At 38.0% G+C, this 22,413-nt stretch overlaps 1 protein-coding gene across 1 annotated transcript in view; it reads left to right on the top strand.

Moving 5' to 3' along the window:
• The window catches only part of CFAP20DC (CFAP20 domain containing), a 158,822-nt gene that overhangs the window by 101,657 nt on the left and 34,752 nt on the right, over positions 1–22,413 (top strand). The window contains exons 12-13 of the mRNA XM_070933524.1: positions 394–597; positions 10,943–11,004. Coding sequence (XP_070789625.1) covers positions 394–597; positions 10,943–11,004 — 266 coding nt within the window. The remainder of the gene's footprint in view (positions 1–393; positions 598–10,942; positions 11,005–22,413) is intronic.

Below are 22,413 nucleotides of genomic sequence, written 5' to 3'. Positions count from 1 at the left end.
AGTCAGTGAACAAATGGTTGTAGGTCAAGGACTATCTGTATAGAAATATATTTATGTCTGTGTCAGTGGTGGGGACCTCTTATCATCGCTACCGGTTCAGAACTGGGAGCGTGCATGTGCTTGCTTAGCTCGCGCACGGGACTTCTGCGCATGCGCAGAAGGTTCTGCACATGCGCAGTGTCCGTGATGACGTCTGGGCGGGTGGGCGGAGCCTCCCACCACCGCCACTACCGGTTCGCCTGAACCAGGGTGAACTGGTAGAAACCCACCATTGGTTTCTGTATGCTCTTTATTTTTATTTATTTATTAAACTTGTATGCTGCCCCTCTCGCCAGAATCAATTCTCCGGATGTGTCTGTACAATTTCCATGTTTTGTTTCATGTAATCCATAGGAATACAATTGGAAAGACTACCAGCCCAGCAACATGACCATGTCTGAAATGCAGATGTTGGCTAGCATGAAAAGGCAGCAAAATGAAGAATTAGAACATAATGGACCTTCACATGGGTTGAGCGCCTCTCAGATCAACAATTGTAATATTAGCATCAGCACAAGCAGTGATGACACGAATACCTGGAATTCATGTCTCCCAGCTGTAAGTTTGAATTGTACCTTCTTTTTTGTGCCCTATTCAAATCTCCAGTTATACCAGACTCGTTTAAAAGATTGTCATTGTTTGGCATGCTATTTTTTTAAAACATTACAATGATTGAAAAGATATAAATACTATAATTGCTAAGTGATGCTTGCAGTAGATCTACTTGCAGTAGATTTACATGGATGAACACTCTAGCAAGTGTTAGTAAGAAAGGAAAGAAAAACAGTAACATCTAAGATGCTAAGCTTGTTTGAAAGTTTAATATGGCCCTATAATACAAGACAAGGTTCATTTTCTTTTCCATTCATTTCAATGCACTAGAGTTTTCAGTTTATAGATCATTTTATATTCTATGTCTTTATCTGTTCAGGTTTTTTTCTCTAGAAATCCGTCAAATTTAATAGTCGTCTGTCATTTTCCTACAGTTGCTTGTTTTAAGGCTGAACCACAGATTCCTACATAAAATTTTTCCAAAAGCCAGTCTCAATATTTGGCACAGACTATGCAGGGCCTCAAAAGGGAGTTCAGAGCTGAAATCATAATGTTTCCAAAATACCACAACTAGCAGTAATCTAGTAGTGCAACAAAAAAAGAGAGAACCTTCATTTACAATATACAATCAGCAAGTTTACAAAGCTACATTGATAAAACAGTGCTCAGTTCATGTTTGCATCATCATTACCTGCTATTTTATTTTCACTGTTCATACATAGAATTTGGCTACTCTACATTTTATTTTTTAAAAATTTTACTTATTTAGTTTATTTAGTTTGTCAAACATGTACGAGGTAACAGGTATAAGTATAAACATGGACATGAGCACAGATAATGAGTACAAATAAATGGGACAGTGGGACAGGGATGGCAGACACACTGGTGCGCTTATGCACACCCCCTTACGGACCTCTTAGGAATAGGGTGAGGTCCACGGTAGACAGTTTAAGGTTGAAGCTATGGGGGTTTGAGGATGTAACAATGGAGTCGGGTAGAGCATTCCAGGCATGACCACTCTGTTGCTGAAGTTGTATTTTCTACAATCGCCTTTACAGCAGTTTACCTTGAGTTTGTATCTATTTTTTGCCTGTGAATTATTGTGGTTGAAGCTGAAGTAGCCATTGACAAGTAGGATGTTGTAGCAGACAATTTTGTGTGCTATACTTAGGTCAGACTGTAGGCGGCATAGTTCCAGGTTGTCCAAACCCAAAATTTCAAGCCTAGTGGCATAAGGTATTCTATTGTGAGCAGAAGAGTGGAGTACTCTTCTCGTGAAATACTTCTGGACCCGCTCAATTGTATTAGTGTCCGATATACAGTTTGGATTCCAGGCAGACAAGCTGTATTCGAAAATTGGTCTGGCAAAGGTTTTGTATGCCCTAGTTTGCAGTTTGATGTTACCAGAGAAGAAGCTTCGCAAAATTAGGTTAACAACTCTTAATGGCTTTTTGGCAATGCTGTTACAGTGAGCTCTGGGGCTTAGATCTTTTGAGATGTAATATATTTGAGAATGTTTCAGGTTGGAAATTATAACTCATCCTTCTGCCTGTGTATTAGTGCAGAAAGGACATAGACATCCCTGTTCAAAATATTGTATAATAACACATTTTATACTTTGTATAAAGTATTGTATTATTTCACTCTTCCAGACTCACACGGGCAAGAACACTCAGTTTACATAAATTTAGAATATCCAGTAGATGTACAGAACTCTACCAAAAGTCTACATGACATTTATTTTAGTTCATTTGTTGTTTTCAAACTCAATAGTTGATCATCTGGTGGAACTAAGAGTAATAAACCTCTTGGGAAAACTGGTCTTAAACCAATAACTTTATCTGCTTCCAAGGCTCACTTGAATGCTAGGCACCCTAATCTTAAACCTGAATGATGTATTAGATATGCCCTTAGGGGCAGAAAGAATGGACTTTAAGAACTTGGCTTGCACTAGCTCTTATTTGTCTAAATTCCCACATGGGCACCATATAATATTTGGAGCCAAAGTTTGGCATTAAAGCTGCTGCCATTAAATGTCTTTTCATTAAATAAAAAAAGATAAATAAAAGAAACTTCTAGTATCCAGTGAAGATGTTTATGCCAACTGGGTACCATATTCATCATGTGTTTTTCAAATCTTCATGGAATAAAACACCGCAGTAAGATATTTAAAAAGATGGACCTATTCTATTCTACCTACCCTGCTCTACCCTACCCTACCCTACCCTACCCTACCCTACCCTACCCTACCCTACCCTAATCTAATCTAATCTAATCTATTTAATTTGTAACCAGCTTGTTCTTCTTAAAGTGCAGAATTATAGGTCTTATTGTTCTTCTGAGCACAGTGAGCATATACAAGATGAGCTCTGGTTGCATCGTCTGTGAGCAAAAGTAGGAGAATATTACATCTTACAATTTGGGGAGCATGAAAATCTTGTTTAGCTTTTATATATATATATATATATATATATATATATATATATATATATATATATATATATGGAGTTAATATAAAATTTAAACAACGTAGGGTCAAAATACATCCTTGCCTCACTTCTCTCTATATATTTACCATTTCTTAGAGCAACAGTTCTGGATTGCATTTCACCTTAAACAGGCATGGAAGTACAGCTTCTGAATCCGGAAAAGAAGACTCTTATAATGAATGTATTTTTTAAAAACTTTTTTCACAATATCATTGTGAATATAAAGCAAATGTTAAATCAAGGAAAGCCTTTGGCAGACTTCACTTTATGGTTCTGGTTGTTCATTAAGTGGTACAAGAATATCACTAGACAACAAGGCCTCTTTAAATCTCACTTGTTTGTCTCCTGTTACACCTTTAAGCTCTAGCTAGTCTTGGAGCCTTCAGTTTAAGTGTTTAGCACATTGTTTGCTTATTATACTCCAAAGGCTGGTAGGTCTATAATTAGTCAGATCTCTTTTATTATCCCCATTCCATGACAATATGTCCTATTGGATTGATGAAGGTGAACAAAGATGTATCTATCGAGCTAAGGTCATTTTAATTATTTCAGCTAAGACAAAAATCACTACCCAGTGACTTCAGAAGGAGAAAATGGTGAGCATCTTTGTTCAGTTTTATGTTGGAATCTGCACATAAAGCTCTGAAATTCCCATGCTTCTATAAAAAGCTGATTTGTCTGGATTCTTTGGGGTTCTACCAAGACCACTGGGGAAGAATAGCTTTCCTTGGGTGGCTGAACAAACAATGGTAACGTTTCCCTATGGGGTTTATTCTTCTCCTCCAAGACAGACTTTTGTTGTTGTTGTTTCAAAAATTCAATAATTCCTAGTTAGAGCCCCTACGGGGTTCCTTTGAAAGCTATATATTCTTTTGAAAGCTGTATATATAGTATAGATATATATAATTTTAAATTTCCTTTTGAGCTCCTCATACTCTTAATCAAACCATTCCTGATGTTTCCTAAACATTTCCTCTTGGATGTGGCTTAAACATTTATTTGCTTATATCACCCTATATACACCTCATTGGATCCTTCTCCTGGTAATTATGAGCACATTCTTGAAATGGGTAGAGATTCAAACGCTCAGAACCAACACTTCAGCACTCTTTTCATTCCATCATATCAGGGCAGAATTACAGAACAACAGAGTTGGAAGAGGTCTTGGAAATCTTCTAGTCCAATCCCCTGCTCAAGTAGGATACCCCATACCAGTGAGGACGAACCTATGGCATGCGTGCCGGAAGTGGTACACAGAGCCATCTCTCCAGGCACGCCAGCCATCGCCCGTTGCTCTTCCGGGTTCCAGCATGCCAACTGATCTTCGTGCACGCGGGAGCGCCGGAAACCAGAAGAGCAACTCCCTGGCACGCATGCGTGCACCAGGAAGCTGAGCTTCTGGATTCCAGCACGTGCATGCGTGCCAAACCCAGAAGAGGAATTCGATGCCAAAAAGGTTTGCCAACACTGCCCTATACAATTCCAGACAAATGGCTGTTCAATCTCTTCTTCTGTCCAAACCTCTAGTGATGGAGCACCCCACAACTTCTGAAGGCAAGCTGTTCCACTGATTAATTGTTCTCACTGACAAGAAATTTCCTCTTAATTCTAGGTTGGATCTCTCTTCGATAAGCTTCCATCCGTTACTTCTTGTCTTGCCCTCAGGTGCTTTGGAGAATACGTTGACTCTCTCTTCTCTGTGATATCCCTCGAATATTACAATACCGCTATTGGAAATATTGTGAATATTGGAAGGGCATTCATTTTGTCCAATCTGCATGGGGGATTAGGGGGAACATTCTCAGAACTAAAGGGAAGTATTCACCTTCTAGTGAAGATTCCAGATCTTCAAATCAGCAAAGTAACCTGATTATAGGTGCTTTTTTCGAGAGGCAACTGGACTTTCTGGTTTTTCTTTGAAGACATTTCGCTTCTCATCCAAGAAGCTTCTTCAGCTCTGATTGGATGGTGGGAAATGCAAGGATTTATACTCCTTGAAGACAGCTGATTATTTGCATTCTTTTAGCGGGTCAAATGCAAATGACCAGCTGTCTGCAAGGAGCATAAATCCTTCCATTTCCCACCATTCAGTCAGAACTGAAGAAACTTCTTGGATGACAAGTGAAATGTCTTCAAAGAAAAACCAGAAGTCCAGTTGCCTCTTGAAAAAAGCACCTTTGGGACAACCATGACCTGGATGACTGAGAATCTCCATAGACATAAGTGATTATAGAACATGAACCAAGAATCTGATATAGATCAGAAAGTACTGTGTGAATTGCTTTCATTTTGTCTATTATGGGTGAATTTGAAACTAGGCATCCATAGAATTCCTATTCAGTTGCTATGTGAATGCTGAGTTTGGGGGGAGGGGAAATTATTTATTTATTTTTATTAAAGTTATATGCTGTCCATCTCACTGTTGATAGTCTGAATAAATGGGATTTGGGAGAAAAATTAGTAAAACAGGTAACATGAATGGAAGAATGGAAACTATTCAAGAAAGTATAGAGAGTTTGAAGACTTGAATCAGTGGCAATGATGATTGTTTGCTTGGAGAAAAATCTGTTGTTTTCCCCCCAATTATATTGTTTAAGCATGTCTAATGAAAGATATATATACGGCAAAGGGATTAATATCAGTCTAAAAGTTTGATTGATTTCATTGCTTATAGTGAAAGATTTAGAGAATTGGTGAAAGATATAAGGATATTCTGATAGTGTCCAGAGGGGTTCTTGGCAAAAAATCCATGCAAAAGTAAAGATAAGAAGTGAGGAAAATTGAGAAGGATGGTAGAATAATTGCAGAAAATATGAGTCATGTATGGAAGAATATTAAAAGATATATTAATCCTGCAGCAAAATGAATATAAACTAGATGTGATGTATAGAAGGTGCCTGGAACAGACTAAAAGAATTGTGACACAGAATAACATAGGGACTGTGTGCAAGTATGCTAATCAGAAGGATGAAAAGGATGTATGGTTGGATAAAAGAAATCGATGAGGGGGGAAAATACAAATAAGAGATTAATTACAAAAAATGAAGACGGGAGAAATAATAGATTATTGCAACAATCTTCATTTTTTTTTCTTTAGTTCATTCCTGTCCAATTCTCGGTCACTGTCTGGAAAAGTCCCTGCAGTATTCTTGGCAAGGTTTTTCAGAAGGGGTTTGCCATGGCCTCCTTCCAGGAGATGAGAAAAAGAGATTGACCCAAGGTCACCCATCTGGCTTCACAGCTAAGGCAGAGCTAGAACTCATAGTCTCCTGGTTCCTAGCATGGTGCCTTAACCATTACACCAAACTGGCTCTCAGCTTTTTCAATCATACCATTTTTATACCATTTTTATATTTGCTATAGAAACTGCAGCCTAACTAGCATATCTCTTTTGTTTATTTATTCTGAAATGCAATGAGTCATTAAAAAGCATTATCAAAAGTAGCTGGGCAACAATCTTTTCTAGTTGCTTCTCTTGTTTGAAAATCTGAACCTGTGAAGAAATCTTTGTTCGTTAGAGTCCCCATTCCCCAGTTTATAGTTTGAAATCAATATTTAAAAATAAATGTTTTCAGACAATGAATTATTTCTGTTGAGGAAATTACTCAGTAGATTCTGGCTCTATAAGTATATAGTGATCTTTACAGTATATACTTTTGAGGTGCTTTCCTGTAGCTTAAGAAAAAAAAAATAAGTTCTAGGCAATGTCAAGTTGATATTCTTGGCAATTGAAATTCTTGATTTGTTTTCAAGACTATTGGAAAAAGCCCAACTGAGAGTCAGGCTCCCTTAAGCACTCTATAAAGCCTTAGTAAGACCACACCTAGAATACGGCATCCAGTTTTGGTCACCACACTATAAAAAAGATATTGAGACTCTAGAAAAAGTGCAAAGAAGAGCAACCAAGATTATTAGGGGACTGGAGACTAAAACATATGAAGAACGGTTACAGGAACTGGGCATGGCTAGTCTAGTGAAGAGAAGGACCAGGGGACACATGAGAGCAGTGTTCCAATATTTGAGGGGCTGCCACAGAGAGGAAGGGGTCAAGCTGTTTTCCAAGGCACCTGAAGGCCAGACAAGGAATAATGGATGGAAACTGATCAAGGAGGGATTCAACCTAGAATCCAGGATAAATTTTCTGACAGTGAGAACAATCAACCAATGGAACAGCTTTGCCTTCGGACGTTGTGGGAGTTTCATCACTGGAGTCTTTCAAGAAGAGATTGGACTGCCATTTGTCAGAAATGATGTAAGGTCTCCTGCTTGGGCGGAGGTTGGACTAGATGACCTACAAGGTCTCTTCCAACTCTGTTAATCTGTTAAAAAAAAAACTGTCCTGTCCAGTCTGTGTCAGCTGTTTGTCTAGTGAAAAAGTCATCTGCTGTCTAGTGAAAGTCATCTGCCACATCTAAGGACTTGCTTGTCTCCCTTTATTCTTCTTCAGAGTAGCTAGGCTAAAATGGTTGTTGTTGTCAATTTATACAATAGGGCTGTTTTCAGAGAATGGTGCTGCTGACTCAGAGTTCCTCCAATTATGAATACAGAGACAGGAAGAAGGCTTTTATTGCAGCACTGACCATATTCACATTTCTAATGGAGTTTTCATTGAGTTTTTGGTTATTTCTGTATTTTCTGTGATTGTTAGATTCTCCTGATTATTTTTAAAAAGCCAATTATGTTTCCTAAGCACAATAGATGGTTCCTCTGGGAGTGTACATATTATAAATGCCCCAAATACATGATGTTCAAACCATTGATCAATTTTAAAAATATGTGAGGTTCTCATGAAACCTTAAACAACATATTTAAATTGAATATCGTAATATATTGTAATACATTACCACTGTCTTCTCCAATGACCAGTTAGAGAGAGTGTGAGTATTTATACAGTCCTTCAGAGTGTGATATCTGTTATACTGTAAATTAAGAATTCCTTTATGTGTCTAAAGGTCTCTTAAACTAGGTTATGGTATATTTTCTCCTATAGGAATATATATATCAAGTTCTTCCACTCTGTCATTAGAAGTTGAATTTGACATTAAACAAGGCATGTATTCACTTGGTCTGCTTTAGATTTCCAGAAGTATGTTACCATTTACAGCTCCAGGGCTGATAAAAATTAGGCCCTGCATAAGAACATTTCTATAGCGAGTGAAACAAAACTTCTGAAACCAACTTTATTTCTTCTTTCAATATTCTGCAATGTTAATATTCTAAGGCTTGTATTTTTGAAAAACGGATGCTTAATTTTAGTTTCCCTCACTTTGAGGGAGAAAGGTGTATTTATACATAACGTTTCTTGTGAGAAATGATACAATCTAGACTTGTTCCAATTAATCCTACTTTCTTCCAATCTTACTTATTCATCAGAGCTTTGCTAATTTTTGCTTTGTAGATTATAGACAACTAGAAAGCAATGCTTTTGTTCTAGATGTTGGCTGAATTTGAGATAACCTCTTTATCCCTAGGTCTAATCTATGGCAACAGCACCACCAGAAGGCTGTTCTTTGTCTATCATTTATCTTTCTTGTTTAGAATGTACGCTTTGTATATTTTTGATATAACTATTCATATTTATGTACAGAGTTACTTTGACCTTCCTCCTGTACTAGCCTGGCTTCAACCATATGCTACTGTGGCATGATTATCCAATGTCCTTCTAGTTTTGTTGTAGCTTTAATAAAATTGGATGGAGGAGAGGGATTTTCTCTCAAGCTACAAAGGCTCAGAATTCCTATAGGCAAGCAAGCAGGGGCAGATGCTTACATACATTAATAACAACAATGCACTAAAGCTGTACTCTGCAGTCAAAGATAGTTTACCAAAAAATGAAATGTAGTAACTAGGTGTGTCAGGAAATATTACTGAAATATAAATTGTTTAACAGATGCTCCAAAAGATATAACAGCTTTGAGAATTACATATTATTCTGCTTAGCTGTCAAGTATAATACACTTTTTTAAAGTGACTGTTTTGCATCAAATCCAACCCTGGAATTTGCAAAGAAGGAAGGGAATTGAGGAAAGAAGAGAATGAGGTAATCTCCTTACACGTTCAGGAGCTAATCAATTTATTTCCAGCTGTGGTGCATCTAGAAGCATTTCAAGTCTGATTTTCCACATACAAAACAGTGATGTTCCAAACACATTGGAGATAAGCCATTTTCTTCAGGGTAGGATTTTTTTTTAATACTTAAATCTTGGTCAAACACCAGTATCGAATGAAACAAAGAGCATACTCTTTAAAAGTAAAAGAGGAGGACCAAACATAAAACACAAACTAAAAGAATAATACAAAATATTTCTGTCATTATTTTACCAAAATAAATAATTTTTTTGGAAACTGTTTCTAGGCCCTCCTCCCCACCCCACCCCACCCAAAAAACCCTGAATATTATTTGTCTGAAATTAAGGGCCACCTAATGAGAAGGAAGGACTCACTGGAGAAGAGCCTAATGCTGGGAAAGATGGAGGGCAAAAGAAGAAGGGGAAGGCAGAGAATGAGGTGACTGGATGGAGTCACCGAAACAGTTGGCATGAGATTAAATGGACTCCAGAGGATGGTACAGGACAGGAAGGCCTGGAGGAATGTTGTCCATGGGGTCGCGATGGGTCGGACATGACTTTGCAACTAACAACAACAAGGCAAAAAGCTAAAATTCTAAGACAGGAGTGGATTAAAGTAAAACAGAGTGATGTGACAGCTATCTGTATACATATTTAATAGTGTTCAAAAGTTAGGCCAGCTATTTTAAATTAAGGGATGAAGATTGGTCAGCTTTAATCTTTGCTTACTAGCAGCATAAGAAAATATGGCAACATCCAGGAGCTTAAAGCCTGTTTGATCAGAAAGCAGAATTTATATATAGAAATCAGAGATTAGAGTGACAGAGAAAACTACTTTTACCAGGTATGGGGAAATAAAACAGATTCTAATATTGATATAATATCAGAAGTACAGTAAAATGTGGGCAAATGATTCTGTGGTGCCTGTAGCACAATAGACATAATCAAGCAGCAAATAAAATTGTTTTGTATCTGCTTTTCAAAATGGCCGACCATTAAATCAAGCCAATGTTAAAGCCCTTCTCAGCTTGGATGCTGTCATGTTTTTTAAGTATTTTGCTGGTCTAAACATACAGCTGGAAGCTCAGGAGTATATTTCTGGGATATGCTAGGAATTTTCTCCCTGGGGCTCTCCTCCTTTCCCACAGAGGTTCAGCCAGAGTGATGCTAAACCTCTATGGGGGAAATGGTATCTTCCACCATTCATTGTTCTGTTAAATTTGGGACATGAAGCATAATGGCATGGCATTTAAATCCTTTTAACAAGTGTACTCAGCACTATTATTTATTACAACTCACTAAACAAAGCATAGAAGGTGGTAAGTGCTGTTTGAGTGATATTTTTATGCTCTCATGTTGATCAGTTAGATTGCACTAACTGATACATGGTTAATCTCCATATTTCTGAATCAGCTGTGTGAAGGACAATTGAGCATTGAACTGATTTGAAGTATTTCTGAGGTTTTGGAGAGTGAAACCTGTATGCAAGGAGATGCTTACCCATCACAACCTCGTGTCACAGTTTCATTCAATATAAAAATATATTACCTTAACTGACAATGTGAATTTATATTATACAGATGGGCACCTTGCTATCCTACCATATTTCCACCAACCTCTTTGGGGAATTTTTGGAACTAAGAAAGTAATTTATTTTTTACTTTTTGTAAGAGTTAAATATACATAATATACTACCATACTTTGTAAATAGCTAATTACAGTTCAGATTTATGTACATTGAAAGAACACAGGCCAAATCATTGTTTGACTCCTTATTTCTTGTATCTTTCACAGCCTGTTAATCAAGGAAGTCACTATCAGAAAGAAATGAACCCTCTTTCTCAGTCCAACCCAAGGTAAGTTGCTGTTTACAGCTCAGGCCAAACTGATGTGTTGAAAATATGGCAAGAACCAGTCAGTGTAACTTTTCTTTTGTATACTCTTAAATTTTACTGCCAGTTTCTCCATCTTAAAAAGAAATGTGTATTTCCAGCCTTGACCACACTTATACTCACGCATATATAGAAACCTGAGGAATGGAAATGATTGCTGATATGTGGCTCAGCAGTTGAGTGTATTTGGACCAGTGCATTCATTTTTTAGCAACCACAAAAAACAGCAGTGTCCACAGACTGGAAACAAATAAATTGGAAAGCATTTATCATCGCAAGTCCTGGAATTCAGAAGTGGCTGTGTTGAACCTAGAACAGTGCTTTACTATCTGTTTTGTATTCCTATGTCTTGAAAGTAGTTTCAAGAATTCAGTAATGCTCCCCTTAGAAAAGAGGCAAAAATTGAAAAACATTGAATTTTTTCCCATCTTATCTGAACTGAAGCTGATTTCTTAACTAAAGAGATTATTTTCTTAAGCACAGGCTAAAGTGGAATATCTACCTGTGGGACACTCTCATAACTCAGGCTTTCTTCCATAGGGCAAGGGCATTGTGTCCCCTTTTCTAGATTACCTAAGAGACAGATCTTTAAATAATCTCTTGACAAAACAATTGCTATGGCTATTAGAAAACCCTTTTAAAAAGCTAGCTCAAGGAAAACCTGGCTTTAGGAACCAAAAGCACTTTGTACAAAGACTTCAAAATTAAGAAAATCCTTGTCCTTTATTTATCTTTGCTGCAAGAATTTTTCCAAATTTGTGTTAAATTGTTCTACGATTTTTTTTAATTTAATCTGATGAGAACTGGGGAGGATAAATTTACAGTGCATTGCTGAAGACAGCAGCATGTTCAGTGGGCTTTGGTACTGGCTGGACCTCAGTTTTTACTGTGTTATAGTAGAAAGCTTGTTGGCAGCTACCTAAAACCAAAATTAGTTCTTTCCAAACATAACTCTCATAGCATCCGTTTAGCAATATTATTAAGAAGATAAGAGTGGGTTTATGAGAATTCCAGCAACTGAATTAATTTCTGTGTCCATGGATAGATGATGGTAAATACACCATGATTTTTTTTAAGAGCCTTCCTGTGATTGACCCAGCTTTCCATACATAATTAAATCAAAGTTATCTTTTTGTAATAGCAGTTGACATATTGTGTCTATTTTCCATGCTCTATACATTAGGCAACAAACACTGCGAAGTTTATAAAAGTTCTACTTTTTTTTTTTCATTTCATTTTATTTCCCCTTGAGGGTCCACTATCTTGTCTCCTGTTCCATGGTACATTTTTCTTTCCCTGAAGTCTCAAACCCTTTTTTGTTCTGTCAGGTTCTTAAATTAGAATAGCTTCTAAATCTGCTTATGGATATTCTTACTCATTGGCATTGCCTCTTTTTGATGGTCTTCCTCAAAAACCTACTTTGTTTGATTAGATAAATTTCCTTCTTCTCTCATCACCTGAGATGTGACTACTCATTGCTCCAATCTTCTAGCTTTTTCTTCAGACAAATGTATAAAATACTAGCGTTTTCTTTGAATTGAGCACAATGTTAGCAACAATAGGGAAGTGATTAATTTCTTCTAGTTTTGTAGTAAGGGTCCAAACATACCACAACCATTACAGATCGCAACTGAAAAGTTATTTTTCTCCAGTGGTTACTTTTGCATTTTTAAGCACTTGGAGAACTCTTTTATCTCTGACAGTTTCTTTCTTAAATTCTAGGATTAGCTAACTAGAAGGTATTGATGTCAAGGAAAAGGACTCTCTCTTTAACACAACTGCCAAACTCCAGTAAGAAATTCTTGATCACCTCACCATCACCTCCCAAATTCAGAAATCTAGACGTGCAGCACTTTACTGACCTTTGGTGTTTGGAAGAATGACAAGAAAAGGGAAGAATTTCATCTTTAGCCATATGTAATCTGATTCCATGCAGATGATCTGTAGAATCATAGATTTGTTGAGGGGAAGGAAAGTAGGGCAAATGACTCACTAGTCATTCTTCCCTACAAACCAACCCATTCCACCTCCAGTGGTACTAGAGAATCTGATGCATGACACATAACTTTTTTGATTCATGTCCAGTGGTCCTCTGGAAGACCACTAGACCCCTGAAAATACACACCAGTGTATTGTCTGGGCAGATTCTCAGTCATGAAGGTCATGGTTGTCCCAAAAGTGCTTTTTTTTCCAAGAGGGAACTGGGCTTTCTGGTTTTTCTTTGAAGACAGAAACTGAAGAAGCTTCTTGAATGAGAAGCGAAACGTCTTCAAAGAAAATCCAGAAAATCCAGTTGCCTCTTGAAAAAAAGCACCTTTGGGGCACCAGTGTATTATGCTATAGGGTTATAGTGACCTAGCAGTTAAGACACTGGGCTTATCGACCAAAAGATTGGAAGTTTGAGATTCAAGTACCACATGACGGGATGAGCTCCCGTTCTTTCCCCAGCTCCTGCCAATCTAGCAGTTCAAAAGCATGCAAATTTGCAAATGCACTGAAGTGGGAAGATAACAGTGTTCCATGCACCTTTAGCATTATAGCCATGCTGGCCACATGATACTGGAACCATCTTTGGACAACACTGATTCCGTTGGCTGGGAAATGGAGATGAGAACCACCTCCAAGTGTCAGACATGACTGGACGGGAAATCTACCTTTTTTATATATTATGCTATACATGTATCTGAACCATACGAGAGCAGCCTAACCACAAGGGGTCGTTATCTAAAGAGCCACTCTTAACTCTCACACTTCTCTTGCCTTCCAGGAAGCAGGGAAGAGAAGGGAATGAGAAGAAAGTAGGTCTTTTGCCAATAAGTATCTTACTTGTTTCTCTCAAACCCCACCTTGCCCTGCAAACCCTGCATGAGAAGAGAAAATTGAGGGTGTTCTTTAGCTCTCCCAATGCAAGAAAGCTGCAGTTCCTGATAGGTGGGGCAGGGCTGGAGGAGGGGTGTAGTAGTATCAAAGAGCCTCTTGCCCTACTTCTCTTTGTGCCCACCCATCCTTCTTCCTGTGGATCAGGTGCTTCACTGCTTCTTCCATGCAGAACTAGAAAGCTTTAAGAGATATAGTTACCTGCTTTATTGGACAAAATACACAACCTCCAAAATGGGTTGTACATTTTTATTGGTACAGTACTTGATCCATGAAGATTCTACCCAGACAAGCAGGGTTGCATTGCCTATTTTATCACGCAGATGTGCCCACAAATGAACACATGTAGATGAGTTAGCCGAAATGGACATTTTGACAACTGATGTAACCATTTTTTTCTCCATAGGGAGAGCAATTGTTAGTTGATTTTCCTACCAGCAGGGAATCCATCAATCACTTTCCTTAAGTTGTCCCGCTTTATATGTGGGTGGACAGCACCAGTTGTTACCTTATTACTGAAACACAGTATGACCTACCGATGCAGGCAGTGCAAAGCATATCAGCACATATTTCTGCCACATCAGATGGACTGGAGGAAAGCATATTGACACTGCTATGGGGAAAAGCCCAAAACGCATCTATAGTCACAGCAAGAGTTCCTTATTGCCCAGAAGAACATAAAGCAACCAAAAGAATCTTATCCTTGTCTACTCAGTGTCGATCCATTTATTCTCATGCTTGCTTTGTTTTATTATATACCTTTCTTAATGCATACAGTAACCAACCTTCAACCATACTCATAAAAATATTCCATAATTCAAGCCAATTAATTGTGTCCTTCATCTAGAACAATAAGCATTCTTATATTGTTGGGAAACACTCAGCCAGGCAAGGAAGAGGAATAGCCTTGGTGGCACAGCAGACTAAAGCACTGTTAAGTAACACCAGCTGCCTGCAATTACTGCAAGTTCAAATCTCACCAGGCTCAAGGTTGACTCAGCCTTCCATCCTTTCGAGGTAGGTAAAATGAGGACCTGGTTTGTGGGGGCAATAAGCTGACTTTGTATAAAAAAGAACACCGCTTAGAAGGGGCCGAAAGCCCTACTAAGCAGGTATATACAAAAGTATGAAGGCTATTGCTTAACACATTGTAAGCCACCCTGAGTCTCCGGAGAAGGGCTACATATAAATCAAACCAATAAATAAATTAAATAAATAAATAACAGAATAGCAGAGTTAGAAGGGACCTTGAAGGTCCTCTAATTCAACCTTGTGCAGCCACAAGAGGTCCAGGACTGGCCCCCACCCCAAACTCCAGAGAGCCTTATTAGTCTGCTGCCAAGGGAAGGCAGGCAATCTGGGGAAATTCCTGTAAAATAGGCAAAATATAATAAAGTACTTAGCTTGAGCTCTATATGAACCTACATGGATCTGGTTCCTTGCACTGGACATGCATCCATTTACATTCATTCTCATGGGTAACAATTTCTGATACTTTTTCATATAAGACACTCTCAGCAGTCACCCAACTTTCATTTCTTTTCTTCCATGCCAAATTTTCCTTTTTTTCCATGCCTGTTTTCTCCTATAACCCATGACCATTTTGCCCAAAATCCATTCTCCTAAAATCCACCCCCAAAAAATTATCTCTCCCCTATTGATAACCTCTTTTCATTTATATATCCTTCAGAAGCTGTTATTGACAAGGGATTGGCCCTCACTAGCAAGAAGCAATTGATCAAATATTTACTTAGTAGTAACACATTATCTTCAATTTAATTAATAGATTCTTATGTGTTTAAGAAAAATTATTAAAAATTAAAATTTATCTTAATGAAAATTCAAACACCAAGATCCACACACTTTAAAAGTCTTAATTTCATTTTGAGATACACAAGCAATCTATAAAATACGTCACTTGCTTTTTCCTCAATGAATTCAGCAGCCTGCCAAAAAGGTGTTACTAAACTATAAATATAGAAAGACATGATCAACCTACATCATTATAACAAATACTGGTAGATGTAGTAAGGTGCAATATATAGCCTAAGAAAGCCTTAGCCCATCTTGTTGATCTTTTAAAAAGATCAACAAATTGTTGGTGAGTGGATAACATGAAGAAATTCTAATAAAAAGCAAAAACAAAAGTAAAGTAAAGAAGAAAGCATGAATCATTTCTCTAGTCTATGATTTGGAAGTATTTTTTAACATGTAAACTCACCAAATTGCTTCCTTTAAGAAAGAAACCAACATTTGATTGCTTAATAAATACTATACCTCTTACAAAAATAAATCTAATTCAGAAAAATCAGGTAAGATTTTGTTGTTGTTAGTTGCGAAGTCGTGTCCGACCCATCACAACCCCATGGACAACGTTCCTCCAGGCTTTTCTGTCTTCTACCATCCTCTGGAGTCCATTTAAGCTCATAAGGTAAGATAGCATCTGGGAATTCAGTATAATTTATATGAATTAGCAGGAGACATTGAAACATCTCAATCATTATGAAATATGCCTATTTAGAAAAAGAAGCATAAGAGTAGGATTTCCAACTTTGGAAGAGACAGTGGAGATTTTTAAATAATATGTAACATTAGCATTGCATTCAGAAACTACAGAATTTAATAGCAGCCATTTATTTCTAATGATATCCAAAGCAAAGTTACAAACATGGCCTTTTTTAAAAAAAAGAAAAAGCCTAACAAGATGTATTATAAATCAACAGTCCTCAACATTTTGGGCATCAGGGACCGGTTTCATGGAAGAAAATTTTTCCACGGACTTGGGGTGGAGGCGAGGAGGAGCATGCAACCTGCATCCTTTGAATGTGCAGTTTACAGTAGATGTCGTGTTCCTATGACAATCTAATGCCTGATGAACTGAGGTGGAGCTGAGGCAGTGACACTAGCGCTGGGCAACAGCTGCAAATTCAAATGAAGCTTCACTCGCTCACTCACCCACCACTCACCTCCAGCTGTGAAGCCCAGTTCCTAATTGACCATGTACCAGATTTGGTGCATGGCCCAGGGGTCGGGGACCTCTGCTATAGGTGAATTGACCAGATATACAAATAACGCCTGGAAGAGTAATCAGGTGCAGCTTAAAGCTTGGGAGAAATGCTGTGCCCACCATTTCCTTTCCTAAATGGAAAGGAACCTCTTTAGAGGAGACAATAGAATTTAACCAATAGAAAAATAATTGGCAGATATCGTACACCCAATCATAATTAAAGCAGGCATAACCCCTTTGGCTGTTACCTTTGTTTCTGCTTGCTCACCTTATAAAGTCAGTACAATATTGAAGGTAGAAGAGACATAAGAAACTTTGATTTAAAATGCCCAACCATGAAGTTATTGGGCCTTTCTTCTAATTTTGCAGAATTTATCCTACTTCATTGCTGTGCAAATGTAGTCCCCATATACATTTCCATTAATTCTAATCCTGCAATATAGAAATACATTTCCAAGTTGATGTCTTCTTCTCACCCATGGTAACTTTTCTTGATACCACATGATCATCCTGCCATCTTATTTCCTTAACCCAATTGCACAATCTCTCCCTTTTCCCTGTGAGGCATGACAACATTTGTGCTATTTCATTTAAACCCCTTTTCCATACCTGGTGCCTTCCAGGTGCAGTTCCATCATCCACAGAAAGCACTGGAAGGACAGAAGTGGTAATTTAATTTATCTAGAAAATGCCAAGTTAAGGAAGACTCCTCTATAGATGTGATTGATTGATTTCTTAATATATTTACTGAATTAATAACCTGCCTTTCTGCAGAAGGATGGCACTCAAGGCAACTAACAATAAAAGTCAGGCTTGGCAATCAAACCTAAGTCTCCAGACAATTAACCCTTAGCTTGATTCCCAGCTTGATTTGACAGCAGATACCTGGATTAGGTTAGACACTTCATTGCAGACAAGAATGATACCACACATACATAGTCAATTGCCTATTACAAAGGAAACTACATACACACATATACCCTCCTTCTCATTGTCTCTTTTTCTCTCATCTTCTAAATAAATACGGTAGATATGAAATGGATACCAAAAAGACTGGTGAATCACTTGATGCATTGATCAAATGAAATAGGTTAACATAATGGCGGTATCTAGGAACTACTGGTTAGCAACTTTGCAAGCTATAGCTTTTATGCTATCCCATTCTCTTTCTTAAGAAGGTTCTGTGCAGCTTGGAGTTTTTGAAGAAACTAGGAGGCTTTTGATTGGGACAATGCTTGAAAGGCTGGAATACAATTGGCTGGAAAGTACCATAATAGGCTCAGGTGACACTAGATATTAGGTGAGCTCTAGTAATATCTTAGTGGAAATAGGAAATGAGTCATTATAAGTGAGTTTGGGCAGTGGTAGAAGTCAGACCAATTGCGTTGCTTTTAGTTTTCAAAGCAGCAAGAGTGTTCCTTTAACATGAGATCTATCCTCTCCGTTTTGCAATCCAACAGAGGACATGCTGAACATTATATGCAGTAGAACAAAAGGCTTTTTAAAAATGTATCATAAATTGTAGGCTTTGTCAGATTATTGAGTAAATTGTGACTGTGGATTATGTATTGAACGGAAAGACAAGACATCTCAGGATGTATGGGAAGCCATGGCAGGAAATGAAATGGGTATTTATTTATTTATTTATTTATTTATTTATTTATTTATTTAACAAAACAAAATGGAAAAATAAATAATAGCTGAAATGAAAAAAGAAGGAATGGAAAAATGGAAAAATAAAACAAGAGAGAGAGAAAGATTCTCATCCATGAAATAGAACATCTGAAAAAATAAATAAATTGCTACTAAAATGGCCTCCAGGCTCTTGACATGTACTAAGTCATTGAAAATATTCAAGGAAACTGCTTTACAAAGCTCCTATAGGGAAGAGAGGAGACATAACAATTCAGACAGCTTGCTGGTCAGAGCACTAGAATCGCAACAAGTGGGCTGTGAAGAAACATAGGTCCTGACATCTGTTTAAATCACATAGAAAAGGATGCTTCGTTTTAAACACATAGTGAAATGCCCAGCTGGCTGGCTACATTGCAGGCTGCAACTTATATTTCTTCAAAGAAGGGACAGCATACAACTGGATAATATGATGCAATTCTCCTTCTTCTCCAAAAAGAGGGGAGAGAGAAAACAAAGAATCTCCCTCTAGATCATGTATCTGAACACAAATTATTAGTCTAAGATACATTGGATTCTACTAGGCTACAGCAGTAAATTGTAGGTCTCCAGACACTTAACCCAGAATTCAGCTCTTAGCCGAATTTGGTAGCAGATCCCTAGACATTGCTTGGCAAGATTAGAAGTGTAGTCTAGAATGAATGCAAAACACAGAGGACAATTGTCCATTGCAGAACAAAGGAGTCACAGACACAGTCCAGTTTCCAGAATTTAAACTCTAGACTTCTTTTCCTTTATCCTTCCACATTAACAGATACCTGGCAGGTTTGATGGTCTTGGAGGAGAATTAAGATAAGTTTTGCATAACATCTCTCTCAAGCTAAACTAATCATTCCCACCTCACCAGCCTCAACACTTGCAATAAAAATGAAATAGTAAACATATTAATAAAAATCTGAATTAAAAACTTAATTAAAATACCATTAAAAGCACATTGATAAAACAGATAGCACCCAATTGTATTCTGACATTCTAAAATCCTGTCTGAATAATAAAGTATGCCTGCTTCCAGAAGGATAATAATATGAATTTACCAATTTGTAATACTAAAAAAGGCAAGATTTAGTGGAAGCCATATGGACAATAAAATGAGCCAGAGGTGCTCCAGATTATAAAATACACAGTACACTCTGTCTCTTCATGGCTTCAGAAAGACAAGTGGAATGAAATAGAGACAGTTACTGTGGAAGTTCTCTGTCTAACTAAGTTTAAGCAAGATGGATACACGCTAGATTTCTAATTTTGTAGAAGACAGTTACTCAGTATAATACTCTTTCTGTCTTCTGGATTTCTCTTCCAGGAGAAATGTGAATGTGATCCTCCCTCAACCTATTTCCTTTTCTCTGATCCTTCTCTTTCTCAACTTTGCCCATTTTGGAGAGTTTCAAACAGGAGATTAAGGAGCAAAATGTTTGGAATAAAATTTTCTGGAATAGCATTTTTTGACCAAAAGCCAGCAGTTTTCATTTCTGTGTCTCTAAGGCTGACAATGTCCAACATGGGTTAGTTTTAAAGAAATAATTCTGATCACCAATGTAGCTTGCTAAAAGAAGCCATGTTAATGTCACATATCATTATATAAAAGAGCCTGGGAGGAGGTGTTAAAAAGGCACGTTATTTTCCTTCTTCCATGCTCTAATTCAGTGGTTCTCAACCTGTGGGTCGGGACCCCTTTGGGGGTCGAATGACCCTTTCACAGGGGTCGCCTAAGACCATCGGAAAACACATATTTTCAATGGTTTTAGGAATAATTTTATTGTTGGGGGTCACCACAACATGAGGAACTGTATTAAAGGGTCACAGCATTAGGAAGGTTGAGAACCACTGCTCTAATTCAATGTTTCTCAACCTCGGCAACTTTTAAAATGCATGGGTTTCAATTTCCAAAATTCCCCAGAAGCATGCTGGCTGGGGAATTCTGGGAGTTGAAGTCCATGCACCTCAAAGTTGCTAAGGTTGAGAGACACTGCTCTAATTGTCTTCAGGGTTCTCAGAGAAATTGTAACCTTGCTTAATCAGAATCACTGTGGCGTAAAGCCTTGTACTTGCTGCTCTCCTTGCTATCTTGTTAACTGTAAAAAAAGATTTCCCAAGTTAAGCATGCTTGCCCTTGAAATAAATTTACCTCAACTTCTATTCACCCTTCTTTAACCTACTGTCTTTCCTTCTTACCACACACTTGAGGTATGCCATGAAAGTGGAGTTTGAGGCAAGCAGTTGCTATTTCCAAGATCATCAAGTTGATTCACAAATATAACATGACTATGATTATAGGGACTGTTCAAAGTTACAATTGCACTGAAAAGGTGACTTGTAACTGTTTTTCCTCTAGAGATCAAATTGCCAACATATGCTGGAGAAAGCTAGGGAGTTCCAGAAAAACATCTACTTCTGCTTCATTGACTATGCTAAAACCTTTGATTGTGTGGATCACAACGAATTGTGGCAAGTTCTTAAAGAGATGGGAGTACCAGACCATCTTATTTGTCTCTTGAGAAACCTATATGCGGGTCAAGAAGCAACAGTGAGAATTGGACACGGAACCACTGATTGGTTCAAAATTGAGAAAGGAGTTCGGCAAGGCTGTATACTGTCGCCCTACCTATTTAACATATGCAGAGCACATCATGAGAAAGGCTGGGTAGATGAATCACGAGTTGGAATTAAGATTGCCAGGAGAAATATCAACAACCTCAGAGATACAGATGATACCACTCTAATGGCAGAAAGCGAAGAGGAACTAAAGAGCCTCTTGATGCAGGTGAAGGAGGAGAATGCAAAAGTTGGCTTTAAACTCAACATTAAGAAAACTAAGATCATGGCTCCAGGCCCTCTCAATTCCTGGCTAATAAATGGGGAAGAAATGGAGGTAGTGACAGATTTTAGTTTCCTGGGCTCCAAGATCACCGCAGATGGGGATTACAGCCAAGAAATTAAAAGTCGTTGCTCCTGGGGAGGAAAGCTGTGGCAAATCTAGACAGCATTCTAAAAAGCAGAGACATCACCTTGCCAGCAAAAGTGCGTATAGTCAAGGCTATGGTTTTCCCAGTTGTAATGTATGACTGTGAAAGTTGGACCATAAGGAAGTCTGAGTGCCAAAGAATTGAGGCCTTTGAACTATGGTGCTGGAGAAGACTGCTGAGAGTTCCTAGGACTGCAAGGCAATCAAACCGGTCAGTCCTAGAGGAGATCAACCCTGATTGCTGTTTAGAAGGCCAGATCCTGAAGAGGAAACTCAAATACTTTGGCCACTTAGTGAGAAGGAAGGACTCACTGGAGAAGAGCCTAATGCTGAGAAAGACTGAGGGCAAAAAAGAAGGGGACGACAGAGAATGAGGTGGCTGGATGGAGTCACTGAAGCAAGCGGTGAGAGCTTAAATGGACTCCCGGGGATGGTAGAGTACAGGAAGGCCTGGAGGAATGTTGTCCATGAGGTCGCGATGGGTCTTACACAACTTAGCGACTAACAACGACAAACTGCTTTTCACATTTACAACGATTACAGCATCCCTATGGTCACGTGACCAAAATTCGGACATTTGGCATGTATTTATGACACATGTATTTATGATGATTGTAGTGTTCTGGCATGCCATGATCGCCTTTTGCAACTTTCTGACAATCAAAGTCAATGGAGAAGCCAGAATCACTTAACAACTATGTTACTAATTTAACAATTGTAGTGATTCACTTAACATCTATGGCAAGAAAGGTCATAAAATGGGACAAAATTCACTTAACAATGGTTGCTTAGCAATGGAAATTTTGGACTCCATTGTGGTTGTAAGTCGAGGACT

This window comes from Pituophis catenifer, unplaced genomic scaffold, assembly GCF_029215685.1.
Source record: "Pituophis catenifer annectens isolate HBS135680 unplaced genomic scaffold, rPitCat1.0.hap2 SCAF_2, whole genome shotgun sequence".
Classification (NCBI taxonomy): Eukaryota; Metazoa; Chordata; class Lepidosauria; order Squamata; family Colubridae; genus Pituophis; species Pituophis catenifer.
The sequence above is the reverse complement of the archived record's forward strand: the minus strand, read 5'-3'. Positions and strand labels throughout refer to the sequence as shown.